Source organism: Eptatretus burgeri, chromosome 11 (assembly GCF_056783735.1).
Source record: "Eptatretus burgeri isolate ZD-2024b chromosome 11, Ebu_testis_v1, whole genome shotgun sequence".
NCBI classification, from domain to species: domain Eukaryota; kingdom Metazoa; phylum Chordata; class Myxini; order Myxiniformes; family Myxinidae; genus Eptatretus; species Eptatretus burgeri.
This window is the reverse complement of record NC_140971.1, coordinates 95,276,341-95,300,386: the sequence shown is the minus strand read 5'-3', so window position 1 is coordinate 95,300,386 and position 24,046 is coordinate 95,276,341. Positions and strand designations below refer to the sequence as shown.

The 24,046-nt window shown below is 46.1% G+C and overlaps 1 protein-coding gene across 2 annotated transcripts in view; it reads right to left on the bottom strand.

The window, feature by feature from the left end:
* SEPTIN7 (septin 7) overlaps positions 1-24,046 on the bottom strand; it is a 117,221-nt gene that overhangs the window by 14,397 nt on the left and 78,778 nt on the right. For both annotated transcript variants that reach the window (XM_085847475.1, XM_085847476.1), the window contains exons 6-8: positions 21,660-21,777; positions 14,431-14,523; positions 7,036-7,132 (exon numbers count right to left, since the gene is read on the bottom strand). In XM_085847475.1, coding sequence (XP_085703601.1) covers positions 7,036-7,132; positions 14,431-14,523; positions 21,660-21,777 — 308 coding nt within the window. The remainder of the gene's footprint in view (positions 1-7,035; positions 7,133-14,430; positions 14,524-21,659; positions 21,778-24,046) is intronic.

The window sequence follows — 24,046 nt, the reverse complement described above, 5'->3', positions numbered from 1 at the left end:
CCCAACTGGTAAAGTAGAGCTTTCATCCTTGCTGTGCAGAGCACAACTGACCGTATTGATCTTCCTTTTCCTGGATTTGATGCCGCCACAAAAAGCCAGGAGTTTGGTGGAAAAAACAAAAACAAAGTGGTGGCCTGGAAACACAAGCTTGCCTTTGTGTACCTTCAGACACTTCTGTGAAGCTTCCCCGCCATCGCGATCCCACTGCGACGAGACTCGAAAGCGCTGCTACAGAAACAACACAGTGCAACGTGTGTTTACATACAGTAAGAGGCATCTACTAATTACGGATGCATAGGTGAAGGTTATGGGGGAACAAGTCGGTGTCAATCTGAACCGTGACGTGAGCCAGCAGAAAAGCAGGCTCAAATCAACTCGGAAGAGAAGGAAAATGGCAAAGAAGAACAGCCAAGTCGGTCATCCATATCTGCAGTGAGAACGTCACAGACAGCATGGATGAGCCTGGCAAAGCGGAATAAGGTGAAGCTGCAGAGGGATGGATTTTAGATGTACCGAGGTGGAGGTAATGGAGTCGTGGTGGAAAGAGAGAGTTGCACGGATTGGTTTTACTTTTTCTCCACAAGATCAAGGCTCATGGAAGAGCAAGTGACAGACGGTATTAACTGACAGTGGAGTGATGGTGCAACTCTTGGACATGATAAGGAAGGCAAAGAAGAAAGAGAAAGAGAAGACAGTGGAGGGAATGGAACATGGCAACCTGCATGTAAGAAGGTTGGGATCAGGAAGGAATAATGAGGGTAATAAAAGTTAGTGGGTAAGGATGGGGAATGACAAGATGGTGGTGCACTGCCTGCATGAAGTGTTGGAGGGAAAGTGGGCTGACACATCCTCTCGAGTCAAGAGTCTAGATTCTAGAAGGGTGGTTACCCACATGGGAAAAGCAAAGAATCAGAGTTGAGGTGTGCAGTCAGCCTGGGTTTTGAAAGGGTAACCAGGAGGGGGTTACTCGAGGAATGTGTACATCCTGGGGTGACTGGGGAAGGTCAGAGGATTGAGAGAGCAGGGGGAGCCAAGTCGGAGGAAAGGCCGTTAAAAAAAAAAAAACACAGACACCACTGAACTGTCTGCCAGGAGAGAAATGTGATGCTGGGGTGCCAGGTCATGGGGGAGAGCAGTACTCCAATGAGCTACAGAAAAGGAGCTTGTACAGTCGCCTCGAAGCTGTTCAACCTGGGTTCAAATCCCGACCCAGCAATAAACTGTCATCCCGGTGTTTCACAGGCAGGGTGATTCATCAATGTGTGTGCTGTCCCTCGGATGGACGTTAAACTGGGTGACCCGTCTGCCGGCATTTGTTGATGGACATAAAATATCCCATGGTGTCCTACATGAAAAGTAGGCGAGCGATCGCCGGCACCATGAACAAATTACAAATTCCTGCCCCGATCAGCAGAGGGCATTGCATCAGTGACACAGCCGCACCCTCAGCCAATGATGCTACCCCACAGCATTTTGCTGCATCAGAATGAAGAAGAAGGGCCTTGTCGGCTGTGAGCAGCTCGATTTTCCAAGAAAAGACTTGGATCGGAGGAGGATTCCTCGTCTGCGGCTGGTTTTGGAGGCCAGCCTTGCTCTATGGAAGGCTCAGGAGAGGTCATGGTTAATGATGAAGACTCAAACCCTTTCCCTGGTTGATGGTGGAAATGCATAGGTGGTGGTTAGTTTGACTATCCTTCTGGAATGACACAATGGGACAGATTTTCTAGGATTGAAGGACATGTTCATTGATAAGAAACAGCATGTAATAATTTCCGGACCAGCAGGGAGTGATACAGCATGGGTATGGGGTACTTCAAGACACACTGTAGAGTTGACTGCAAAAAGAGATAGGGTTTTCCACAACATCGGAGAGGCCGTTTATGTACATGAGGAACAAAACTGGGCCCAACACAATGCTTTGGGTGGGGAACTCCAGCCTTCGCTGGGAGATGAGGGGAGAGGGTTCCACTGATAGCAACACATTGAATCCCAGGGTCTGCGTCTTTGCTTCCCGGAGCTAGGTTAGCGGCCTTGCAGTTTTCTCTACTGGCTGGATCGTCGTCTTTCTCCACTTGCCCCCTCACAGCTCTTGCCCCCTCCAGGTCTCACAACATCGTCAAAAACCCTTTCCTTGTTACTTTCCTTAAATCTAAACACCAAACTCCGTGTTATTGTGGTTGGAGCATCTGTTCGAGTCTGGGAAGTTCGCAGTTTGATTCTGAACCTGGCTTGTGCCATACTAAAGATGAAATCCATGCCGCTTCCTCACTTGACACAATCCATTTAGAGGAGAGAGCATGGACAACCCCATGGGTTGGCATTCCCTGGGAAGGGCACCTGAAGTTGCGTGAGCACCACCTGCCAGCAGAGTTACCTGTTGTCTGAGGTGTCCACAATATCGATAGGGCTTTTAAAATGGGGATTGAGGCCAATGAAAGAAACTTCAGTTCTGTCAATGGCGTGCGAGTAGGAGCAGAGCTCAAACGACCAAGGAGACAAAATAAAAGGAGTTTCCGCCTCGTGCGTTTACAAATTGTCATAAACGGTCTGTTACAATAATTATCAAGTGACATCATTTCCTTTTACGAATAATGGTATCGATTTATTATTTTTCGTAATAATGGAATATCTGCTTACGAGATGAAAAGGCCAATCTCTCTTTGTAACCCACTGGAACATAATGGACAAGTATGTGTCACTAGAAAATCTACATGAAGCACACAACACACACCAATGATGTGTCGGATCGCCTTGGTTAAAGACCAGTCACTGGAATGTAATCGGCTTGACATCATGGTAAAACAACCTCTGTTGAGTGACGTCACATTTTAAACTATCCCAGCTGCGGAACCACAACGGACAGATGGCCAAGGTACGACAAACAAAGGGGAACATTATCGAGTGCCGGACGGGCAATCAGCCGCACTATCAATATTCAGGAATGTCCAGGAAACTCAACAACCAGACAAAGAGTCGGTGTGTCATTTCGGCACGGATCCAATTTACGACTTCAGCCATTCAGTGAATAAAAGAGAAAACAGGACCTTGTAGCTGTAAATCCCAGGTTGGGAGCCGCGTTACAAAATACGCGCGCAAGCAAGAAAACGGGGAAAAGGAAAATTAATTGTGCAAAAGATAATTGAGAAAAGGAAGGGAAAGAAAAGGGAGGAGGATATGGGAGTTGGGGGAAGAGTTGGAATAAAGGGAGAAAGGGCAATGGGAATGCAAGAGACGTACGTGGTCGGTCAAAAACTGTCATTTTGACATCCGCCGCAAAAGGTGGACGGAGCTTATGTTTTCACCCCTGTCTGTCTGTCTGTCTGTCTGTCTGTGAGCAGGATATCTCAAAACATTATGGATGAAACTTGGTGGACAGCTTGGGTTTGTGACAAGGACTAAATGATTTGATTTTGGTGAAGATCCGGATTCCTGAATTTAAAATTTTTTCAAGTGATTCCTTACCATCGAGAGATGGGGCCAAAATAAAAAATATAGCACGATACATTGATATTTCAAAAGTTTGTGGACGTGTTATGACAAAACTTGGTGGATGAGTTAGGTCGTTCACAAGAACAAGCCGATTCGATTTTGGTTCGGGTCCAGATGCAGATCCGGCCGATCGGTGCGATACAAAACGTAAACTGTTCAGCCTGGCGGAGGTATGCGCTCTTTCTTCCGAGTGCCATTCCAGTTGTGTATATAAAATGTACAATGAATATTAGATTCCGTAGCTCTTCCACCTGTACAGCCCTTCCACAAAAAGAACAGCCCACTGTCGGAATCCGACTTTATCCCGAGGATTAAAGTTGGTTGGCCAATACGAGATGACAAATGATCATGACTGCCTCGGTTCACAAACAACTCGAAGTTCAACTTTTACTACGAAACCTTTTTAAAACCTTCTCATCATGTCAACGTCAAAAACAAACCGTTGCTTTGCTTCCGGCCACAACTCCGTCCTCGTGTTCCAAAAGCTTGGAATCCCAAGCACGACGCTACACGTGCCTGCAGGTCTCCCCAAGGAGATTCCAATTTCCGATTCTCTTGCTTTGCTCAACCTCTGGCCACGCTCCACGCAGAAGGAAACGGACTCGGTCGAATTAGCGACGCACAATAATCGCCCTGTGCAAGCATCGGCATTTCTTATGGAAGCATTTTGTTTTCCTGGACCTGAACGGAAATTCTTCGAGCCTGCGACTCCTCATCCAGAAATACCCTGAGCAGGATCGGGTGCGACATAATGGAATTCGATAAAAGTTGTTGTTTGCAGAAAACTTCGGCACTTGAGCGAATCTTCCCTCTTCTGCAATGCAAAACCCGTCTTTCAAGTCGATGAATGCGAGTGCCTTCATTCTCGTGCTTCGTTGTTATTAAACGCAGGAACATTCAAGGGATGATCAATAATTTTTGAAGAGATGGTTAGTGATGATCAACATGATGTGGTACGGGTGACGGGTTATTAGCTGCAAAATGTCGAAAACCCGGTTTCGTTCAACAACTTTAAAAATTTGACTTTTGCACAACCTTTAAAGGTCACAAAACAATGTTGTGGACATTAAAATAAGGAAACAGGATACGTGCTATAGCTTAATGGAGTTAGTTCGTCGAAGAAGGTCAAAAACCCGGTTCGATTCGCACAACTTTGAAAATTTGATCTTTGTGAACTTTAAAGGTCAAAGGTCAAGGATTATGACCTTTGGTGCAAAACTTCCTCTGGAACATTCCAGGAACAATATAACGTCATATAGGCCATATGGCATTTCGCACTCCTCGGATTATCCATACTTTGATGATATCAGCGTAAAAACAAACTTGAAGGGGGCGCCACGGGCAAGGTGTTTGAGATAGAGCAAAATGGTTTCAAGACTGTAAGTGGGGAATGACCTCAAGATTATGCATAAAAAATATTGTCATCCTAGCTCTCAAAGTTTGGGCAGTCGTATGATTTTTATGTCAAAATTCGCAATTTTCTATGTTCGTGACCTTGTGACCTTGGGACGAAAATGAAAAATCGAGCTCTGTGGGGCTATGCAGGTGTCATTGGGCTAACCAAATACCGAAACCCCTGACAGATTCGACAAATCCCCTCGGAGAAGATGCAAATTGAAATCGGCTTCCCCCTAAAAACATGTTTTTTGGGCGTGGCTCTGCCCATAATGGGGGCACCACGCCCATTCTCAGGAAAACACAACGAGATCATGATATAAACCTCCCACCAAAATTTTATCAGGATCGGATCAAAACCCACGGAGCTATGCTCGGCACAGACAGACAGACAGACAGACAGACAGACACCAATAACGAATATAGTGGTCACTTACTGACTCGTGAACCAATAAATAGAGGGAGTCAGAGAATGTTAATACTTTTGTGTCTTTTTGTGGAATAATGTTTCAACAGGTTAAGGGTGTTCCCATTGGGGGGGTGGGGGAGATGCAGCCCCCGACGAGCAGACATTTTCCTTATTTTCACTTCTGCAAAAACTGATGAAGGAGAAAAAAAAATTTAGGATTGGCTAAAATATTCTTATACATGTCGTTATATTGATGATAGTTGTGTGATTAAAGTTATTCATATGTAGGAATACTTCAAATAAAAGTAATAATGAAATAAATTTGAATCTAGGATATTACATTGCTGTGTTGACTGACTGTGTGGACACAACTTTGAGGTTGTCGGTCAATTGATGTTGAGTAATCTACTGATGTGGACCTGCGACCGTGGTTGTGGACCCGCCGTTTAGAAAGGTTCTGGGCTGAAAGGATCGAAACCTCGATGATGAACGGTTCCCAGCTGATCATCCGGGCAGTTGGGAAATCAGGCAATTGTTTACAAGTGAAGGTGACAACTTCAGACTCAATAACTTTTGTAAGAATTTATCAGTACGGAGTTGGTGTGTGTGTGTGTGTGTGTGTGTGTGTGTGTGTGTGTGTGTGTGTGTGTGTGTGTGTGTGTGTGTGTGTGTGTGTGTGTGTGCGCGCGCGCGCGCGCATCAAAGCCAAACATTTCTGCTATTTACCATAGACGAACCGAAAGACGTCACCTGAACTATTTGTTTTTAAACAGTGCGAAACCTGCATCGAAAGGTGTGATTTATACACGTTTGAGAGATTGAATCGCACCTGTAGAGTCATTTTCAGTCTTGAGTTATTAATGGTAGTATGATGGAGGACTAACGGTGTTTGCTAAATACTGTACAAACGACAGGCCTTTTTTGTTTATATATTTTATCGTAAACATGGTAAATAGTTGAGAGTTTGTGGTTTATAACTTTTTGGTGTACGTCCATGGGTAAAAATCATTGAATCAAAAAAGGTCAAATCATGTGTCACGTGGTACGCCCCTATTAACTTCTTCTATTATATTATTAACTATTAACCCAGCCGACTTCTCTCCTCCAGCCGCGTGTCCTGCACGGATTGTTCACCTGTGTCACTGTAGTCGCGTATTGAGGTTAACATATGGTCCTTTACCACAATCCCAAATGCGAGCAAAATGCATCAATATCGGTAATCAGGAAGAATAGACGTGTATGATCCCTCGTTTTTAGGTCCGTGCAAAAAAGCAGATTTCACTTCTCGTTTTCCTCCTTTCTTTGCAGACCCCTTATAAGATGCTTGCTGCTGCTGCCGCCGATGGATTCGCAGACCCACGGTTGGAAGATGGTGTAGAGCATCGTACTTCCCCCTTGATCAAGACCAAGACACAAGTACCCCACATGCACCTCGTCTCAACTTTCTCTCGAGCCATTTCCTGTCACTTCCGAATCAAAGGACATCCACACTTCTTGGGAAGCAAAAGGTGGGCATTCGGAAAAGGAAAAGACATCACAGTCTAAACATCACCGAGTTTGTGTGTGTGTGTGTTTAATAGTACAACTTCGATTTAATAAATAATGAATGTAGCCCCAAAACACCACCACCACCACCACCACACCATTCGACGAACCAGCGACGGTGAGCCAAGAAAGGAGGTTATCATTCCTCTATCGGATCGAGTGTTGATCAGATTCACGTATACATGTGCTCGTGTTACCTTCTGCAACACCCCATGGGTATTGGCGCCCTCGTACCCTGCGCCCACCGACATCGAGGACCGTACAGCTGCCGACGACAGCCAGTGGGAATCGATCCTGGCAGAGAGCAAGCAATAAGTATGACAATCAAAAAGGCCAGTCAATGGGACTATTACGTGCACGTGTGTTATAAAGATAAAAAAACATCCCAGACGAGCTTAAATCGATGAAAGGAACGTGGACGTTGGACTTCAAAGTTTGGAATCACACAGGGATTAAGAGCAGAAAAGGAAGGCAGTGTGAAGAACAGAAGGAAAAGTGGGGGGGGGGAGGGAAGAGAGGGACAGGGATAGAGAGGGAGATGGAGAGAAGAGAGGGAGACAGAGACAGAGACAGAGACAGGACAGAGAGAGACAGACACAGAAAGACAGAGAGACAAGCAGGTAGACGGCGATGGGTCGCCGAGCATGGAAACTATAAGATATAGAGCAAAATGGATGTCATATAGCGGATAGAGAATCACCTTAAGATTATCCACATCAAATCTCATCCAGTTCCATCTCCTGATAACTATTCGGTATCCATTTGAATGAAAAGTACCGAAAATGCGGTTTGAAATCGGAAATCCCCAAAGTTTGAGGGGGAGCTGTGGGTGAACAAAGATCTAAATCGAAAATCCGGCTCGATCGTTTGTGCACAATGTATTCCAGACGATTAGTGTGAATTTTCATGACCATCAGACCATAACCCGAGGAGGAGTAGCATTTGGCGGGAAGGCACCGCCAGCTCTCGCATATTATCGATTTTTGCACTAATTGACCTTTGACCCCTGACCTAAGCGAAATCGGTCAATATGTCCTGAGCCAAAGTTGTAGTACTCATTGAGTACCATGAACCCGCAAAGTTTCATTCGTATCGATGCACTCACCTGGTCGCTTGGGGGCCTTCAATTTTCACCAATTTTCACGCATACCCTAATTGTAGGGGGCGCTGTGGGTGAAGTATTCCATATATCACAAAAACTGGAATATATTTGATAGAGCATCCCCTGTTGATCATTCGTGCCAAATTTCATAACCCTATGTGGGTAATGGCTTTCGGAATTGATTTCGCGTGAACGGTACCGATTTTGAAGGTTTTTCGGTTGTTGCTGGGGAACCAAAGCGTCCTGAGCAACCATCACAATTTCCAAAGCACTAAGTCATAAGATGTACCTATCACCCGAGTTTGGTCAAAATCTGCCCACGTTTACTACCAATTATGCTGATGACAAACAAACAGACAGAATTACTGATAATAAGGGTCACCTATTTCGGCGACCCAACAGAGAGACAGACAGAGAGACAGAGAGACAGACAGAGAGACAGAGAGACAGACAGAGAGACAGAGAGACAGAGAGACAGACAGACAGACAGACAGACAGACAGACAGACAGACAGACAGACAGACAGACAGACAGAGACAGAGACACAGAGAGAGAGAGAGAGAGAGAGAGAGAGAGAGAGAGAGAGAGAGAGAGAGAGAGAGAGAGAGAGAGAGAGAGAGAGAGAGAGAGAGAGAGAGAGAGAGAGACAGAGAGACAGAGAAGGAGAGGGAGAGAGAAGGAGAGAGAGGGAGAGGCAGAGAGAGGGAGAAGGAGAAGGAGACAGGGGGACAGGGATAGAGAGGGAGAGGGAGGGAGGGGGGGTGGAGGGAGAGGGAGAGGGAGAAAGATTAACATTGTCATTAAACACTAAACAAATTAACATTGTACTTGTAGTGTTATTACAAAATGTGTTTTGGTAACTTCTAAAAGTTAACGAAATAAAATGTTCATTTTGGTATTCAAGACACCGTCAATTATCCCATTAACAACTCAGGATTGCTACCTACCCATGGTTGAGTATTTGCGTACACGTTTCCCACTTTGTGTGAGATCCCAAAACTGTGTCAAAGACTTTTCACCAAAGTGTGACAAGAAACAGGTGTGGTTTTGAAAGTCGGTGGTCGTTGAGACGGAGGTCAAAGTACGCATAAACAACACTTGAAGGATTTGTAAAGAATACGCGTAACTATTATAGGAATGGTATTATTATTATTATCATTAATGTAACATCGATACACCTCAACATGAACTTGCACATTTGATGCATCGATGCTCATCACGCTTTATTGGATATCCCTTTCCCCCATCGCGACTACCTACCCACTTCCTAGATTAGGATAAGAACATCTGCCTGAAATGACTCGCCCACTCTAGATCAGAGGGGTTGGTGGAAGTGCAAAAACCAAATGTACAGATCAAAGTAATTCTGAGAAACTCCATTCAAGTTAATAGTGGAACGGTGAGAAATTGATGGCTCGGCGCAACAACACATCATTAGCTACCTTTTGCCAAAAAAACAAAAAAAAACCCCTGAGCTTCACAACGTCAAGAGCAATCATGGCACACCATTGGGGATAATGCTGGGCAAGGATCGAGTTGGTACAAGGAAGCAGACTGAATGTGGGAGAGAGTTGAACGGAAATAAACAAAATGGTAAATAGTGCAAGTTTGCACCAAATGGAAGCGGAACAGAGAAAGCTGAAAGAGCGTGCACTGCGGCCGAGAGCGCAATGCTCGAGTGTGTCCCGAGGGAACTCTGCTTATTCAGAACTGACAAGAGATAGAGAACAGGCCAAGGAAGGCCTTTTAGTCTGGCAGCAGTTTCCTGTATTTATTTATAAGAGCATTTCCCAATCCTCACACTTGGGAATTCGCATTTTTTTTTTTTTTTTTTTTTTTTTTTTTTTGTATACCTTGGTCGAGGCTCGTATGAGAGCTAACACACAACTCACAGCAAGGAGGCATGAGACAAGAGGGGCGGGAGTGGAAGGGACAAAACATTGGGGAACAGACACAGGTGAAATGTGGAAGGGAGAGGGATGGGGATGGGACGGGGAACATGGCGAGGGGAAGATGGACATTAAAGGGACTTTCAGGAAGGAAAGCAGGAGAATTGAAGGAAGTGGGCTTGGGTGGATTATCGGGGGTAGAAAAGATCGAGGATTTGGATGGGGGAAGATAAGAGGTGGTGGTGAACAGCTGTTTTGAAAGCCTGGAGGGAAGAATGGGAAAGAATAGAGTGAGGAAGTTTATTCCAAAGGCGGGAAAAAAGAGGAATGAAAGAGTGAAGATGAGCAGTGATTCGTGATTTTGGTAGTTTTACCAGAAGGGGGTTGTTGGCGGACCTTGAGCGCCCTGTGGAAATGTGGTGGGGACAAATCGCAGAGAGAGCAGGGGGGGCAAGGCTGGAGAGGAGTCGGTAGAAGACAGAAAGACCACCGACCAACCTGCGGTGATTGAGTGAGAGGCCCAAAGACTCAGCTTCATTGCGGGAGATGCCAATGATCTTAAAAGCCCTGGTTTCGACAGCGTGAAGTCGAGAAAGGTGGGAGGCAGGAGCACCAGCCCAGAGGGGAGAGCAGTACTCCATCAGGCTACGGACAAAAGCTTTGTAAGTGGTCAGGAGCTCAAGAGGGCCGAGGAAGGACTTTGCACGACGGAGGATTCCCAGTCGGCGACTGGCTTTTGAGGCAAGGTTGGAAATGTGACTTTCCCAGGAAAGGTCATGGCAGATAGTGAGACCCAGAAGCTTGAAAGAAAAGACTTCTTCCAGAGGATTGTTGAGAAAGTGGATGGGGGGGTTTTGTAAACGGTCCTTTCGAAGAGACATAGTGAGAGTGTAAGATTTGTCTGGATTGAAAGACATGTTCCACGTGTTGGACCAGTTTGTGATTTTATCCAGATCTGCAGTGAGCGAAGAAGCTGCTGCTTGCCGGTCTGAGGGATGACAGATGGTACGGCAGAGGGTGGAGTCATCGGCAAAGAGAAATAGAGGATTTTCCAGAGAGTCCGAGAGATCATTGATGAAAACCAGAAAAAGAACAGGGCCCAGAACGCTACCTTGAGGAACTCCAGCCTGCACAGGAAGAGGGGATGAAAGAACTCCATTTAGGGCCACACGTTGACTGCGACAGGAGAGGAAGTCTGCGAGCCATGAGTGGAGATGGCCTTGAATACCATGGGAAGAGAGTTTGGTGAGTAGGGCAGGGTGCCAGACTGTGTCAAAAGCACGTGATATGTCCAGGGATACGGCTCGGATTTCCTGTCTGGCATTGAGGACCTCCATCCATTGATGGGAGAGCAGTAGCAGCATATCTAGGGTAGAGTGACCTGGTCTGAAACCAAATTGATGATTGGAAATCAAGCCATTGGAGAAGAGGAAGGATTTCATGTCTGAAGCGATGATGGATTCCATAACCTTGCTGATGATTGGGAGAAGGCTGATTGGTCTATAGTTACAGGGATCTGTTTTTGCACCTTTTTATGCAGGGCAGTGATGTTAGCAGATTTCCAAGCAGATGGCAGATGACCTTGGGAAAATGAGAGGGTGAATAGAACAGAGAGAGGGTGAGCAAGAGCAGAAGAGCAGGCTTTGAGGACACGTGGGCTGATGCCGTCTGGACCGGTTGCAGAATCTGACTCGAGGTTTGAAAGCAAGCTCTCCACCTTGTCAGGAGAAAAGGATACAGAGTCCAGGGACAGTTGGGTGCGACTGGGTAAAGTGGGTAGAGATAGTGATGGGTTTGGGACACAAGATTTAGCTGCAAACACCGAGTTTAGACATTCAGCTTTATCACGTGTGGAATCAGCAGTGCGGCCATTTGAGGTAAGGGAGGGGATGGAGGGGGAACATACACCAGAAACAGATTTGATTAAACGCCACCAGGATTTTGAGGAGGGAGAGAGGTTTGAGAGTTCAGACTTGAGATGAGAAAGATGTTGTTTTCTGGCTCTCCTGAGGGTAGATACACACTTGTTCCGAGCTTTGTGGAAAGAACTGAGATTGCCCTCAGTTGGGTTTGCTTTCCATGAGGCAAAGGCAAGTTGTTTCAGGACAACTGCCTCGCCACAAGCTTCAGTAAACCAAGGGCGGGAGGAAGGGTAAGACAACTGAACACGAGAGGGGATAATTATTTAACAATAATTATTCAAACGTTAAGAGCTTACATCAAATATTGGGTTCGAGTTGAGTTCCAATGATTGATTTAAGGTCTTATCATGATGTATTACTGGATGAATCTTTATACCTTCATCAATTATTCAAACGTTTGCTGTTCCTTAGCAATTGCAAATGATAAGTATTGTTGTGGTTCTGCAAAGCCGGCGTTCCTCCGAAGCAATGGCACACAACATGCAGCGGTCCTGAGACTATTATTTAATTAGTATTATTTTTTGATCGTCCTTCCCTTATGTCTAGTGAGTTTATGGGTCATATGGGCTTTTAGGCAGGTCTTTATTCCCATATTTTACTTCACACGCCAGCTTCCCTTCACGCGTGCATGCACGCATTGCACGGAGTAGCTCGCATGCATCCGCGCGCCATTTCGCATTCAAACCCGCGCCCTTACCCAATGGACACTTCACTTAAACCTTCTCCAGACTCGAACCACGCCGACAAAACATTTCTCCAACCACCACAAAGCCTTCCTAAAAATCCCCACATCATCGGACCACAGCTCGAACTCGCCTACACTCACCATTGACACCACAATCTCTACGACCGTCATCACCATTAAAGATTTGCCGCACTACAATCGCCATGCTACACCACTGCTACCGTCGCTCAACCACAGTCATCGATGTTCACAACCTCCCTCTGGACCGGCAGAAGACAAGGGAGCAGCATGTCCCCTTATGAATACTCGGGGCTGGACATTCTGGCATTTAGCTCAGGGCACGAGTGTACGCTAAGCTCAATTCAATATCAAGTGGATAGCTCTCGCGTTCCTCTCGATTGCGGCCTTCATTGGGTTTCCTGCGCGTGTTCACGGCCAGAGAGGGCAACCAAATACCTCGGCGCCATGTTAACCTGGGTGTTCCGTCGCGTGACCGAGTTCGGAGCGACTGAAGCCATTTATGGCGCCAAATCCGTGGTAAGCGTCTGTGCTCCAATGGGAGCGTGGGGAAACGCCCATAGCCCACCTGTTCCACCTCCCAAACTCCACCCCCCGCTGGGGGATTATAAAAGAGGGCTCTGTTCTCTGGCCCGCCCTCTCCTCTCTCATCTGGCCCACTTTCCTCTTGCCCTTGGGGTCACGGAGTGCAGCGGAACGAGCGGGATGGACTGGAGAGCCAGGCCCCAGACAGAGTGCACTTTATCCCATTAGGCATTATACACACGTACAGACCTCTTTACACACACAGGCCTATCATTTCACACGTTCTTTCGTTTGATTCCAAAACGCACTGGCCCACATTGATACACCTTCCTCTCCACATTACACCACTAGTCACCACGCACCTCATCACACCTCCTGCAATCACGCACCATAGACACCCTCAGTTTTTCTACCTCGTCCCCCCTCCCCCCTCCGAAGTGACTGGGAAGCGTGGGCTTGTCGGCCGCATCAGGTGGCAAACACCTCATACTTTCTCTCCCTTTCTTTCTTTGTTTTCAAACTTTCTTCGGGGTATGATCCTGATGGTGCCTGTAATGTTAATGCAAGATAAGATTGTCGAGTTTGAGGATCGGAACAGTTCTGCACAGTGTCCTCTTTTGTAAATGCTTGCATTTAATTTGCCTCACCACACCAATCCTTGCTTTCCCCTGCTGTACATCTTACTTTTGTAAGAAAACCTTTTTTTATTATTATAGCTCCACATGTCTTTCTTCACCCACACTTTATAAATGAATTGCTATTATTGTGAATGTATCCAATTCATCATCCATATGTTTTCCTCCACTTGTCCAGTGTAGTCTGCACGTAGTGTTAGCCAGGAAGTTTTATCCCACAGATTGGCTCTCGTAAGCCGGTGCGTACTTGATAGCTCCGCTCGGCTGCACCTGGTATGGTAAGTTCCTCAGATTAACCACAGGCCTTCCTGCACCACTTGACATTGTAAAGAGTAAATAATACGCAAAGAGGAGTTCAGCTTCGACCCTGTCTAAATATGTACAGTATGTACACCCATTATAAATTACTACAACTATTAATCCAACCTCCGAAGTTCACCCATGATTACCCTGAACATTCCATAAATGTCCCTGACCGGTGGAACAATGACGTTCATAGCGATTTCATTCGTTCGGTATTTCTGTCCCTGTCCAAAGTTGTCCCACAGCATAATGAACGACTTAAATTAGTCTTGACCTCATTCATGACCTGCTCTGCCAAGACGAGGGTCACACGTCTTGGATACAAATCAGGGTAGGAATGAAAAGCGATCAGGTCATCAAACTTGACTATAGGGAAGAATTATCACTTGTGGACCCCTTTAATCAGAGGTTAAAACATCTCGTTCTGTGCACAAGCGAACCGAATACGACGTAAAGCAAAGAATAAAATAAAAAAAAGAAAACAAACGACAATGCTCTCCAACATATCCTCACCTTTATTTTCCTTAGAATCTTGTTTTCCTCATCGTCATGAGTCTCCGGGAATTCGTAGACATTGATCTTATGCTCCTTGATCTCCCTGGATATCTGTGGCAGGAAACACGAACGACACAACCGACAACCCGTCAGGCAAACAGCCGTCGGCATCATCTCCGTGCGGTCTGAGTTTAAATGTTTGATCGTATGAAAGTTCACACGAGTGTCGCAGAGTCAATTGAGCCAGTGTGTGCTTTAAAAAAATACTTCGGATAATAGTCCTTATAAGGTTTAAATAATTTAAGAGGAATGTGGGATGCAGCGAGATAGGGAGAAGGGGTAAGAGGGAGAAACTTAAGGGGAGGGGAAACTTGAGAGATCAGGGGAGATAAAAAGAAGAGATCACGGGAGTGGGAAGGGGTAGTGCGAAGAAAGAAAAATAAATAAATAAATGAATGAATGAAGGAAGGAAGGATTATTGATGGATGGCAGCTGAATTAACCAGGAAGCAGTGCAAAAGAACAATTACTGGAACGCGGGCAAAATTCTGCAACACTTTTCCAAATGGCAATAAAGAAGAAATAAAAACTTGAAAACTTGGTAAATATTCGAATTTTATTTCATCAAGATGCTGAACAGCAAAACGGTGGATGGAAAAATGGATGAAATCAACAGTACATCAAGCGAGTTAGCTCGCTGCTTTGGGAAGCAAGGATGAGCTGAAGTTTCGGGCGTTAACCCTTCGTCGGAGCAAACGAGAGGGTCATCAGGGTTAACAAAGGGGTCTCTTTTGCTCCGAAGAAGGGTTAACGCCCGAACCCTCAGCTTATCCTTGCTTCCCAAAGGGACGAGCATACCTCAATCAACGTCCTGTTGATTTCATCCGTTGTTCTACCCGTCTGCCGACACAGATCGACACGAGCCTTCACCGGCAAGACAAGTTCTTCATTCAACAATGGGCGGAAAGTTAACTTTTTGAAAAGTGGTGAAACAAACAATATCTTGGTAGATATAAGATCGACAAACGAGTGAGTAAATAAAAGAATGCAGGGAGGCATGGAGAAGACGAGAGATGGCAGTTAGCGGAGCTTTGTAAAACTTTGTTGCTATTCGTGAAGAAACGTTGAATTAGCCCGTTTGATGTTCCCATCCGAACAAGCAGGTCGTGTTGTTTTGATTCCAGGTTCAAATCCCGTACACAGACGTTTGTCTCCTGATGCCCTTGCCATGTAGAACTACCTGTACAGTGTACACACTCCACCAGTAAGTAGCCTGAGGTCAATGGAGAAACACAAATGCAACGCATGTGGTTGGAAAAGTTTGGAAAAAACCCACTTTGGTATCGAGAGAGAAAATTTGGTCAAAAAAATATAAAAAGTAAATAAATAGACCTCTTATTTACAGATATGTTGACGTTAAACAGCAGCGATCATTTGTTGGGAACATCCCGTGAAAATGACGGACAACAAAACTCAAAAAAGACCTTTACTAAAGGTCTCTAAAGCTCAGCGATACTTTTAGGTGACCCTGATGATGTTCTCGGCATCTCTGGAAGAGAGAAAGAGAGAGAACAGGCAAGAAAAATACCGTGGTAAAGGCGGCAGGAACTGGAATTAGAATTAGATCAACCTTCTGAACAAATTATTTAGAATTGGAAGACCAAATTTGACCAACTAGCTCAAGGTCTAACTTCATACGCAAAAAGTTACTGTGGGATAAATGTACACACGATGTTTGAGACAGGACAGGCAATGAACACATCCTTTCAAAGCTAACTTACACATCCTCCATGATTCAAATCACCGAGGCAACGGTTTGTTATCAGACACTGGCGGGTACCCTCCCTTCCGCCCTCTGGGCAGGAGTATCCTCGTCAGCCCACCTACGGTGGTCAACGTGCTCCGGGTCATGTACCGTAACGAGCCCGGGGTTTATTGGTTTATCGGAGCGCAGCCCGGAGCTCTGGCCGGAGTACGTGCACGGGAGCAAGGCTAAAGTACGTGCTCGTCTGCTGGCCTTGGGTGGCCACTTATGGCCAGTATTGGGGTTAGAACCAAAAGTAGAACTGGGTTTGGAACCTACACGAAGGCCCAAGAACTGTTACATGCCAATTTTGAAGTTTTGGTGACATCCACGTTTGCTCTATTACAGTGAGATGAATCCATTGAGAAGCTAAGCCAGAACAGGAGATACTCGTATGTCCTTTTTTCCCCCAACAAATGAACCCCATGCCGTGCTCAACCCCAAGCTGCATGAATAGCTGGTTAATGACATCCAATTCACAAAAACAATGGCTGCAGTTTGGAAATTTTTTTTTTTTAAATGAAGGCCCCACCTACTATGACAGCCACCCTAAGGCTCTTGAAATAAAAAGAAAAAAGAAAAGAAGATATTAATTTATTTATTTTCACCTCATCTGAAACTTGTCTGCTGGGTCACGATATTAGTTGGCGGTGCGTTCATTTTTGAATAGCCAATGAGATCAGATTTATTTTCTCATTCAGTTTGACGCAGCCCAAAGAAGGGAGACGTTTCTGGTGGGAATATGATGGAAAGGCGTCAAAGCAATTCCATATAATAACTAGAAGGGCACTCAGTGGAGAGTATATGCCTGGTGTTGGCTTAATGGCTCGAGTGGTGAGCTTGGGATCCTAGAGATCCTCGGGTCCTGAGTTCAAATCCCGCTTGGCTGTTGAATTCACACCAAGTGGGGTCGACTCAGCCTGTCATCCTTCTGAGGTCGGCAAAATGAGTGCCAGCTTGCTGGTATCCTGTGTCGGAGTGACGACCTGTCCAAGATTGTGCCCAATAGCCAAGGAGACTGCTGAAGCAGCACCAATGCTGTGCACGGAATATGGTCCCAAAGGATGGATGGTGGAGTGCATACCTCCGCCACACAATGCTTGATCCAGTAAACATGCCAAATACATTTTTGAAACATCGTGCGATACATAGTTTTTGGCTCTATCACTCAAGGATGAAGAATCACTGAAAAATTAAAGAATTTTCATATCCTGATCTGGATTCGGATCTTCATCAAAATGTCATCAATTCATCCTCGTTACACACCCAATGAGTCCACCAAATCCGTCCACAACCTTGTGAGATAATGTGCATATATATATATATACATATATATATACGTATACATATATATATATATATATATATATATATATATATATATGTATATATACGTATATCTACATATATAGTTGCAGGCTGAGGGTCAGGTGAGAAGACCACCAGGAGGGGAAAGCCATCTCGGGTTCCCACCAGACTCCCCGGAATTGCAGGCCATCGCACATGGATAATTTCGTGACATGGTGGGTCACTAAGGCCCAAGTCACATTTGCTCTACAGCGAGGATACGGTGGCCGTACGCCCTCTGAATTGACAGAAATGCGCGGCGGCCGCAGAGTTTCTGAGGCGGCCTCAGGGTGGCCCTACTCCGTATGGCTATATTTTACAGGCCGTAGGGCTGCCGTGGAATTATAGCGCGGAGTTATAACTTTTTTTTCTTTTCTACGTTTGCCGTAGCAATTCGACAAGCCGAAACAAAAGAACTGTTAAAAAAAAACCCACTCGTTACCGTCCGTCTGGCCGCACGTTCGCCTTAGGGCCCCCCTGCGGTCGCCTTGCGGTCGCCTTGCGGGCACCTTGCGTCTGCCTTGAAAATTATATGGCCACCGCAGGAACGCCCTAAGGTCATCGTGCGACATCAAATCAAAGACCGTACGGCACCCCCACATTTTCGGTCTCCACAATTTATAAATACGCAGTGTGGCTACCCGAAAAATAAAAAAATATGTGACTGCTACATTGTGTGACTGTGGAAATACTGCGGCTGCCGTATAATTGCTAGTGGCCGTAGATTTTGGAGACCACATGGCCGCCGTGGCAAATGTGACTTAGGCCTAACCGACCGTGAACACCAATAACTCAACCACATGACTTAGGGTCCTCCATCTAGTGAATCCGGTTACCTAAAAATAGCCACGTGATCTAATTACTGGGGGACACGCCCTCGGTACGCCTTGTCCCAACCGGATCACTTTACCGGATCGGATGCAGCTGAGCGACACTGCCAAGGATATACCGGCTAAAAGGAACGGATCGTTGGGAATAAAGTCCCAGCTAGATTAGGATACGGACCATGCTGGATCAATGAAATAAAAGACAAAAACGAACTGGGAACATTTCTACAAAGGATATATTTACAGGCAGGTGAGGACAGGTATGTGGCACAGTGAAGGTAGATTTTATTGTGGTGTATAAGCAGAGATAGGAAGAAATGTTAAAGGTGCGGCAATAATACAAGCAACTTACAAAAGCAGACACAGAGCAGAGTTATCCCAATATAATTCTTCTACAATCTTAACTTAAATGAGGACAGGCACCAGGACACACACACACACACACACCGATGAAGAGGAGTTGATGAAGAGAGCAAGGAGAGGAGATGAGGCTAACGGTCTCTAAATACCTTGCACGATTGCCCGACTGTGCCACCAATACGTTTTGGGGGGATGCTCCACTGGGCAATACCTCCTTGACAGCTGGCGCGTCGTCTCTTGAATGAGAATGAACTGACAGGAAGGATGGGCAGGAACGACACTTGGACGACGACGACTCTCCTACCACCCCGCAACCCGTCCTTTTATAGATCTGGTGGTGCAGAGTGGGGGCGACGACCCGAAGCGTTGTGTCAACACCCGAATCGGGCGCTCTGGTTTGGCCCCGGCCAGCACACGGGCCGGCCGCCATGACCGGAAGCGGCTCCACTTCACTTCCAGCCAGATGGTTCCAAGCTGCAGAATCATCTCGCTCCGAGCACCGTGACATGAATCGCCTTACACCAAACCCTGTGCCGTTCCCCGGCGACCCGCGGTTGGCGCTGGTCAATGTGCCTGCTCCGTGGTGCGCCACACGGCCCGGCCGCACAACATGCCTCTGCCTAGTATCAGCTGCATCGAGGCGGAGGTGCGGGAGGATGTCTGCTGTCCGCGGGAGACAATTTGTGGCCGTCGTGATGAGTGAAGATTCGTGTTATTCGTGCCCCGTTCTGTACGATGATAAAGTATCACAAGCTGCACACGACTGCGCCATTGTACACGTGGCCAGCACGCGGGTCCGCCCGCCATCGAGCATGGTGTTCACGGTTTTTGAGAGGCGGTGGGATGCTCGGTGCCAGCCGTGATCTGTGTCAGGGAATTGAGGGAAAGGATTGGATATAATTATTAATGCAGAATTTGGAAATGGGTTGGAAAGGGCGCGGCCGCGTACGCTTTGCAAGTTGCCATCATTTAGGGTGCTGTTTCTTCCATCTCCTCGGTACGTGTTTGGAAATTATCGTTGCACGTGAGTTTGGCAGGCTGTGATTTCTGCAGAGGGGTATCCGGCATTATGCCTGCTTGGCCTTCGCTGAGGACCCATCTCACAGCGAATGGCGCACGTGGCTGTAATTTAGCTCAGGAATATGAGTAGAAGAGTCGAAAAAAGAATAGGAATGAGTTCAGAGATTTAATCAGACCTAACTATGAGATTTACACAACGCACTGTCCCGTTTGTCCGATGAGACAAGAAGGAAGGGACTATCTGAACGTACATTAATGGAATAACTGTCTTGGGACCGCTGTATGATGGTTGCTATTGATTTGGAGGGATGCAGTTCCCAGAACCGCAACAATATACAGTCACGGAGCTGGTGGTCCAGATTAATCCCCCGACCCAAATTGTGGTGACGGGTGGTTAACACCGCCAGCCCGGATGGTCGAGCGGTTTTTCCTTATCCTCGGAGATTATAACGCGCGTGGGAGGGGTGGGGCGCAATGGGGGTACGAGGGGAGCACAGCACAGGGGGGTTTATACTCGAACCCCACGACAAATACATGGACACATGAACGTAAAATAACTGCGGAGTTTATCGACAATAGAAATATTTACAAGGGACAATAATTCAAAAGGTAATGATAATAATGTGAAGTAAAGAAATCCTAAAGTCAAGGCACCTCGACACACAGACAAGGGGGAAACAAAACAAATGCAAATCCTTCCTTTATTCTGGCACTTAGCTTGGTCCAGAGATGGTCTTTATGGAACGTGGAATCGAGGCGCTTCGTCCTGCATGTGGAGATGTGCGCAAAATGGCGCCAAGCCGCTCTTTTGCAGCAGGAACGTTCGTCAGGCAATTCGTAAGCACTATTCGACCCCAATGCTCAGAGACCCGGGGCAGCTTAGAATGGCACCGTCCCATTCGGTGACATACACGAGGCTTCGAGGCCCATCTCATACAACCAGCCAAGAGTCGATGGCCAGCGTCTCGCTTCACCACGCGAGCCGAATCGCCTGAGCACGAACACGAGAATCGCACCGTCTTCTTTATGCGCCAAAGGAAAGCCATTTTGTTGTGCGAAGAGGAGAGCAAAGCGAGAGCAAAGCGAGATCCTCCGTCCGAGCCACGTTCCTACCACGACTACAACTGCCCTCCTCACACCGAGCTTGTGCATTCCTTCAGATCTCTCTGTCTGACGTCACCCGTTCCACCCTGACAACCGTTCCACCTCTGGGGCATGGCTTGCTCGCACAAAACCCAGGAAGGTGGGACCTCTCTTGTCTGTTCGGCACGCCTGCCTCGCTTCTGACGTCACGCCCACCAATCATCAGCCTCAGGGGCGTGACTTCACCCGCCGTCACCCTTGGAGGTGCTTTTGTCTCTGCTCGGCATGTTTGGCTCGCTTATAAATAAAATCGTAGGAATAGTGTACAGGGGGGAAAATCACATACTAGGGGAACACCGTACCTCCCCCCATAAGGTGACATGTCCACTTAAGCTCACAGTTTCCCTACTTAATTACATTGAGATGTCTCCTACACATCCACGGACCAAGCAACTCTATTCAATCCTAACTTTCCTAAGAAATTCCTCCATCTATCCCCTACAACCATCGCAATATTGTTTTTGGCCCCATCTCTCAAAAGTGAAGAATCACTTCAAAAATTCAGGTAGGTCAGGTCAGGTCAGAATCTTCACAACTTTTTGAGATATCCTGCACACAAACAAATAAACAAACAGACAGACAGACAGACAGACCGGGGTGAAAACGGAACCTCCTTTCACCTTCAATAGAGGAGGTAATACAGGTTATTTTATGGAGTCATAATGGTGGAGCAGTCGTTACAGCTTAAAAGCTCAATTTACGACCAACAAGAGAAAAACCCATTGACAATCATTTTGAAATGCTGACCTGCTTCTTGAAGAACTGGCATTCATCCGGCGTAAGCGTGTCTGCCTTGGCGACCAGAGGGATGATGTTTACCTTCTCGTGCAGACGCTTCATGAATTCAATGTCCAGGGGTTTCAGGCTGTTGGAAAAGAGAGAGAGAGAGGGAGAGGGAGAGACAGTGTGGGTAATTATAACGTGATAAAGGGAGCCCAAGATGAAGAAGACAGCAGACAGGTCCATATTTCCATTCAAAATATTTTACTTACTCCAAAGCTCGTGATGTGACAGTGCATCACATACGATCAACATGGGACTCGTCTAGCCAATCGTGTTTTCTTATCCTTGAAGGTTGCTAAGCAGTGACTAGTAGTACCATACTGATGCGTTTCAGTCGATTGGATGATAAAGGCTTCTCAAGACATGTTTCATTTATTTAATTATTCCTGTAATGCAGGGCCATTGTGCTCCATCCAGTGAGTGTCAATTTTGTTTTTCCATATAATCTTTCATCTTCCTCCACGTCTTCCAGGCCCCTCAATTGATTGGCAGTTTGAAAATTCCCGTCATCCTAAAGTTGTCCATTCTTCTTGTGAAGTGCCCAGCTCAGTTACGTTTCAGTCATCTTGTCTTGTGACCAGCATGTCATCGAGTTAAATTTCCATCTTCATCAAATGGCTTCTCTTCCCATCTCTGTTGTACCGAGGCAGCATCTTTCCATGGCTTCTTGTGTGGTGATCAATTTTTGCCTACCCAGGAGAGTCACGAGGTCGCCGATTCCTTGGATGATGAACAAGTCCTGCAAACTTCCAACCTTCAAAAAGGTACGAGTCAGAATGACTTACTGATGCTGCAGTAAAATAATTTCCTCATCTTAATAGAAGTCATGCTGTAATTAGAGGCTACATACTGGACATATTGTAGACAAAAAGCTGATGACAAAAATTTTAACACCACCCCCCACCCCCTCCACCCCCCAGCCTCACACTCACCCACTAGACTTAAACTACTGTCCAGTGGTCCAATCCGCACATTGTCCTGGAGAGGATCCACATGGTCCCTGCCAAATGCTAAAGATTCCCACAGCATCTTTTATCAAAATCAAGCATTTGGTGCAGTAGCTTCACCAAAATCAAAATCTCTCGGATTATTTGAGTTTGGAGTGAACCAACTTTGATTGGCAGATGTAATTTAACCTGAGCAAGTGTAAGGTGTTAGGGATGGGAAAGAACAATGAGAATAGAGATCACAGGATGTAAGGGGTAATTTTGAAGTGTGTCACACAGGAGAAGGATCTGGGGTGGTAATAGATACGGGAGCTAAGCGGGCAGCACAGTGCCAGGTAGCTACAGGTAAAGAAAATGGGGTTTTAGGTTGTATTCGGAGGGGGATCAATTATAAATCAAAAGAGGTGGTGTTAACATTGTATAGGAAATTAGTGAGGGCCACATCTAGAATATTGTGTGCAGTTTTGGTCACCACAGTTCCGGAAGGACATAGATGCTACAGAGAGGGTTCAGCGCAGGGCTACTACATCGATTCAGGACCTAGCTCGACTCAGCTGTGATGAGCGGCTCAAGGAGACGGGGCTTTATACACTGGAAAGGAGGCGGTTACGAGGAGATATGATAGAGATGTTTAAGACAATGAAAGGTAAATATAAAATAAGTACAGATTAATTATTCAACAGAGTAGTCAGTGATAGGACCAGGGACCATAGCCTGAGAGTAGAGAAGAGGAGAGTTAAGACGGTAGTAAGGCAGGGAACTTTCACTGAGAGAGGAGTTAATGCATGGAATGGTCTCCCTGGAAAGGTAGTGGCAGCAGAAACAGTAGATAAGTTTAAATTAGAATTTGATAGGTACCTGGAAGTTATGGAGATGGAGAGGTATAGGGATGTTGGCAGGACTTTTAGGTAGTTTGAGCATTGATGGGTGATTGTGCATATGTGTACGGAGTGCTGTTGGTGGGGGATCTCGTCAAGGGGAGTTGTGTGGTTGATGTTGTGTTTTTTTTTTTTTTTACCCAACGCCGTCTACGCCCATGCTCCTCTCCTGGAAAGAAAAAAGAGATACAAAAACTACGAAAACCACAACAAGACGCTTAAGTAAAAATAAATATAAAAGAAAATAACTTTGCATTTTTCTTTTTTTTGGTCTGGTGTTGATTTGTTTGGTCTGGTGTTGATTTGTTTGGTCTGGTGTTGATTTGTTTGGTCTGGTGTTGATTTGTTTGGTCTGGTGTTGATGTGGTGCAGGCATGATGGGAATGGCCTCCACCTGCGTCTAATTTCCCTGCGGGTTTCCTTGTGTAACTTGTTTTATTAAGAGCTTTCAGTGATGCTAACTAAGCCCCTTTAAAGGGGATTCTTCAACATCAACCCAAAACGCTTGGTATGTGACCAGGAAATG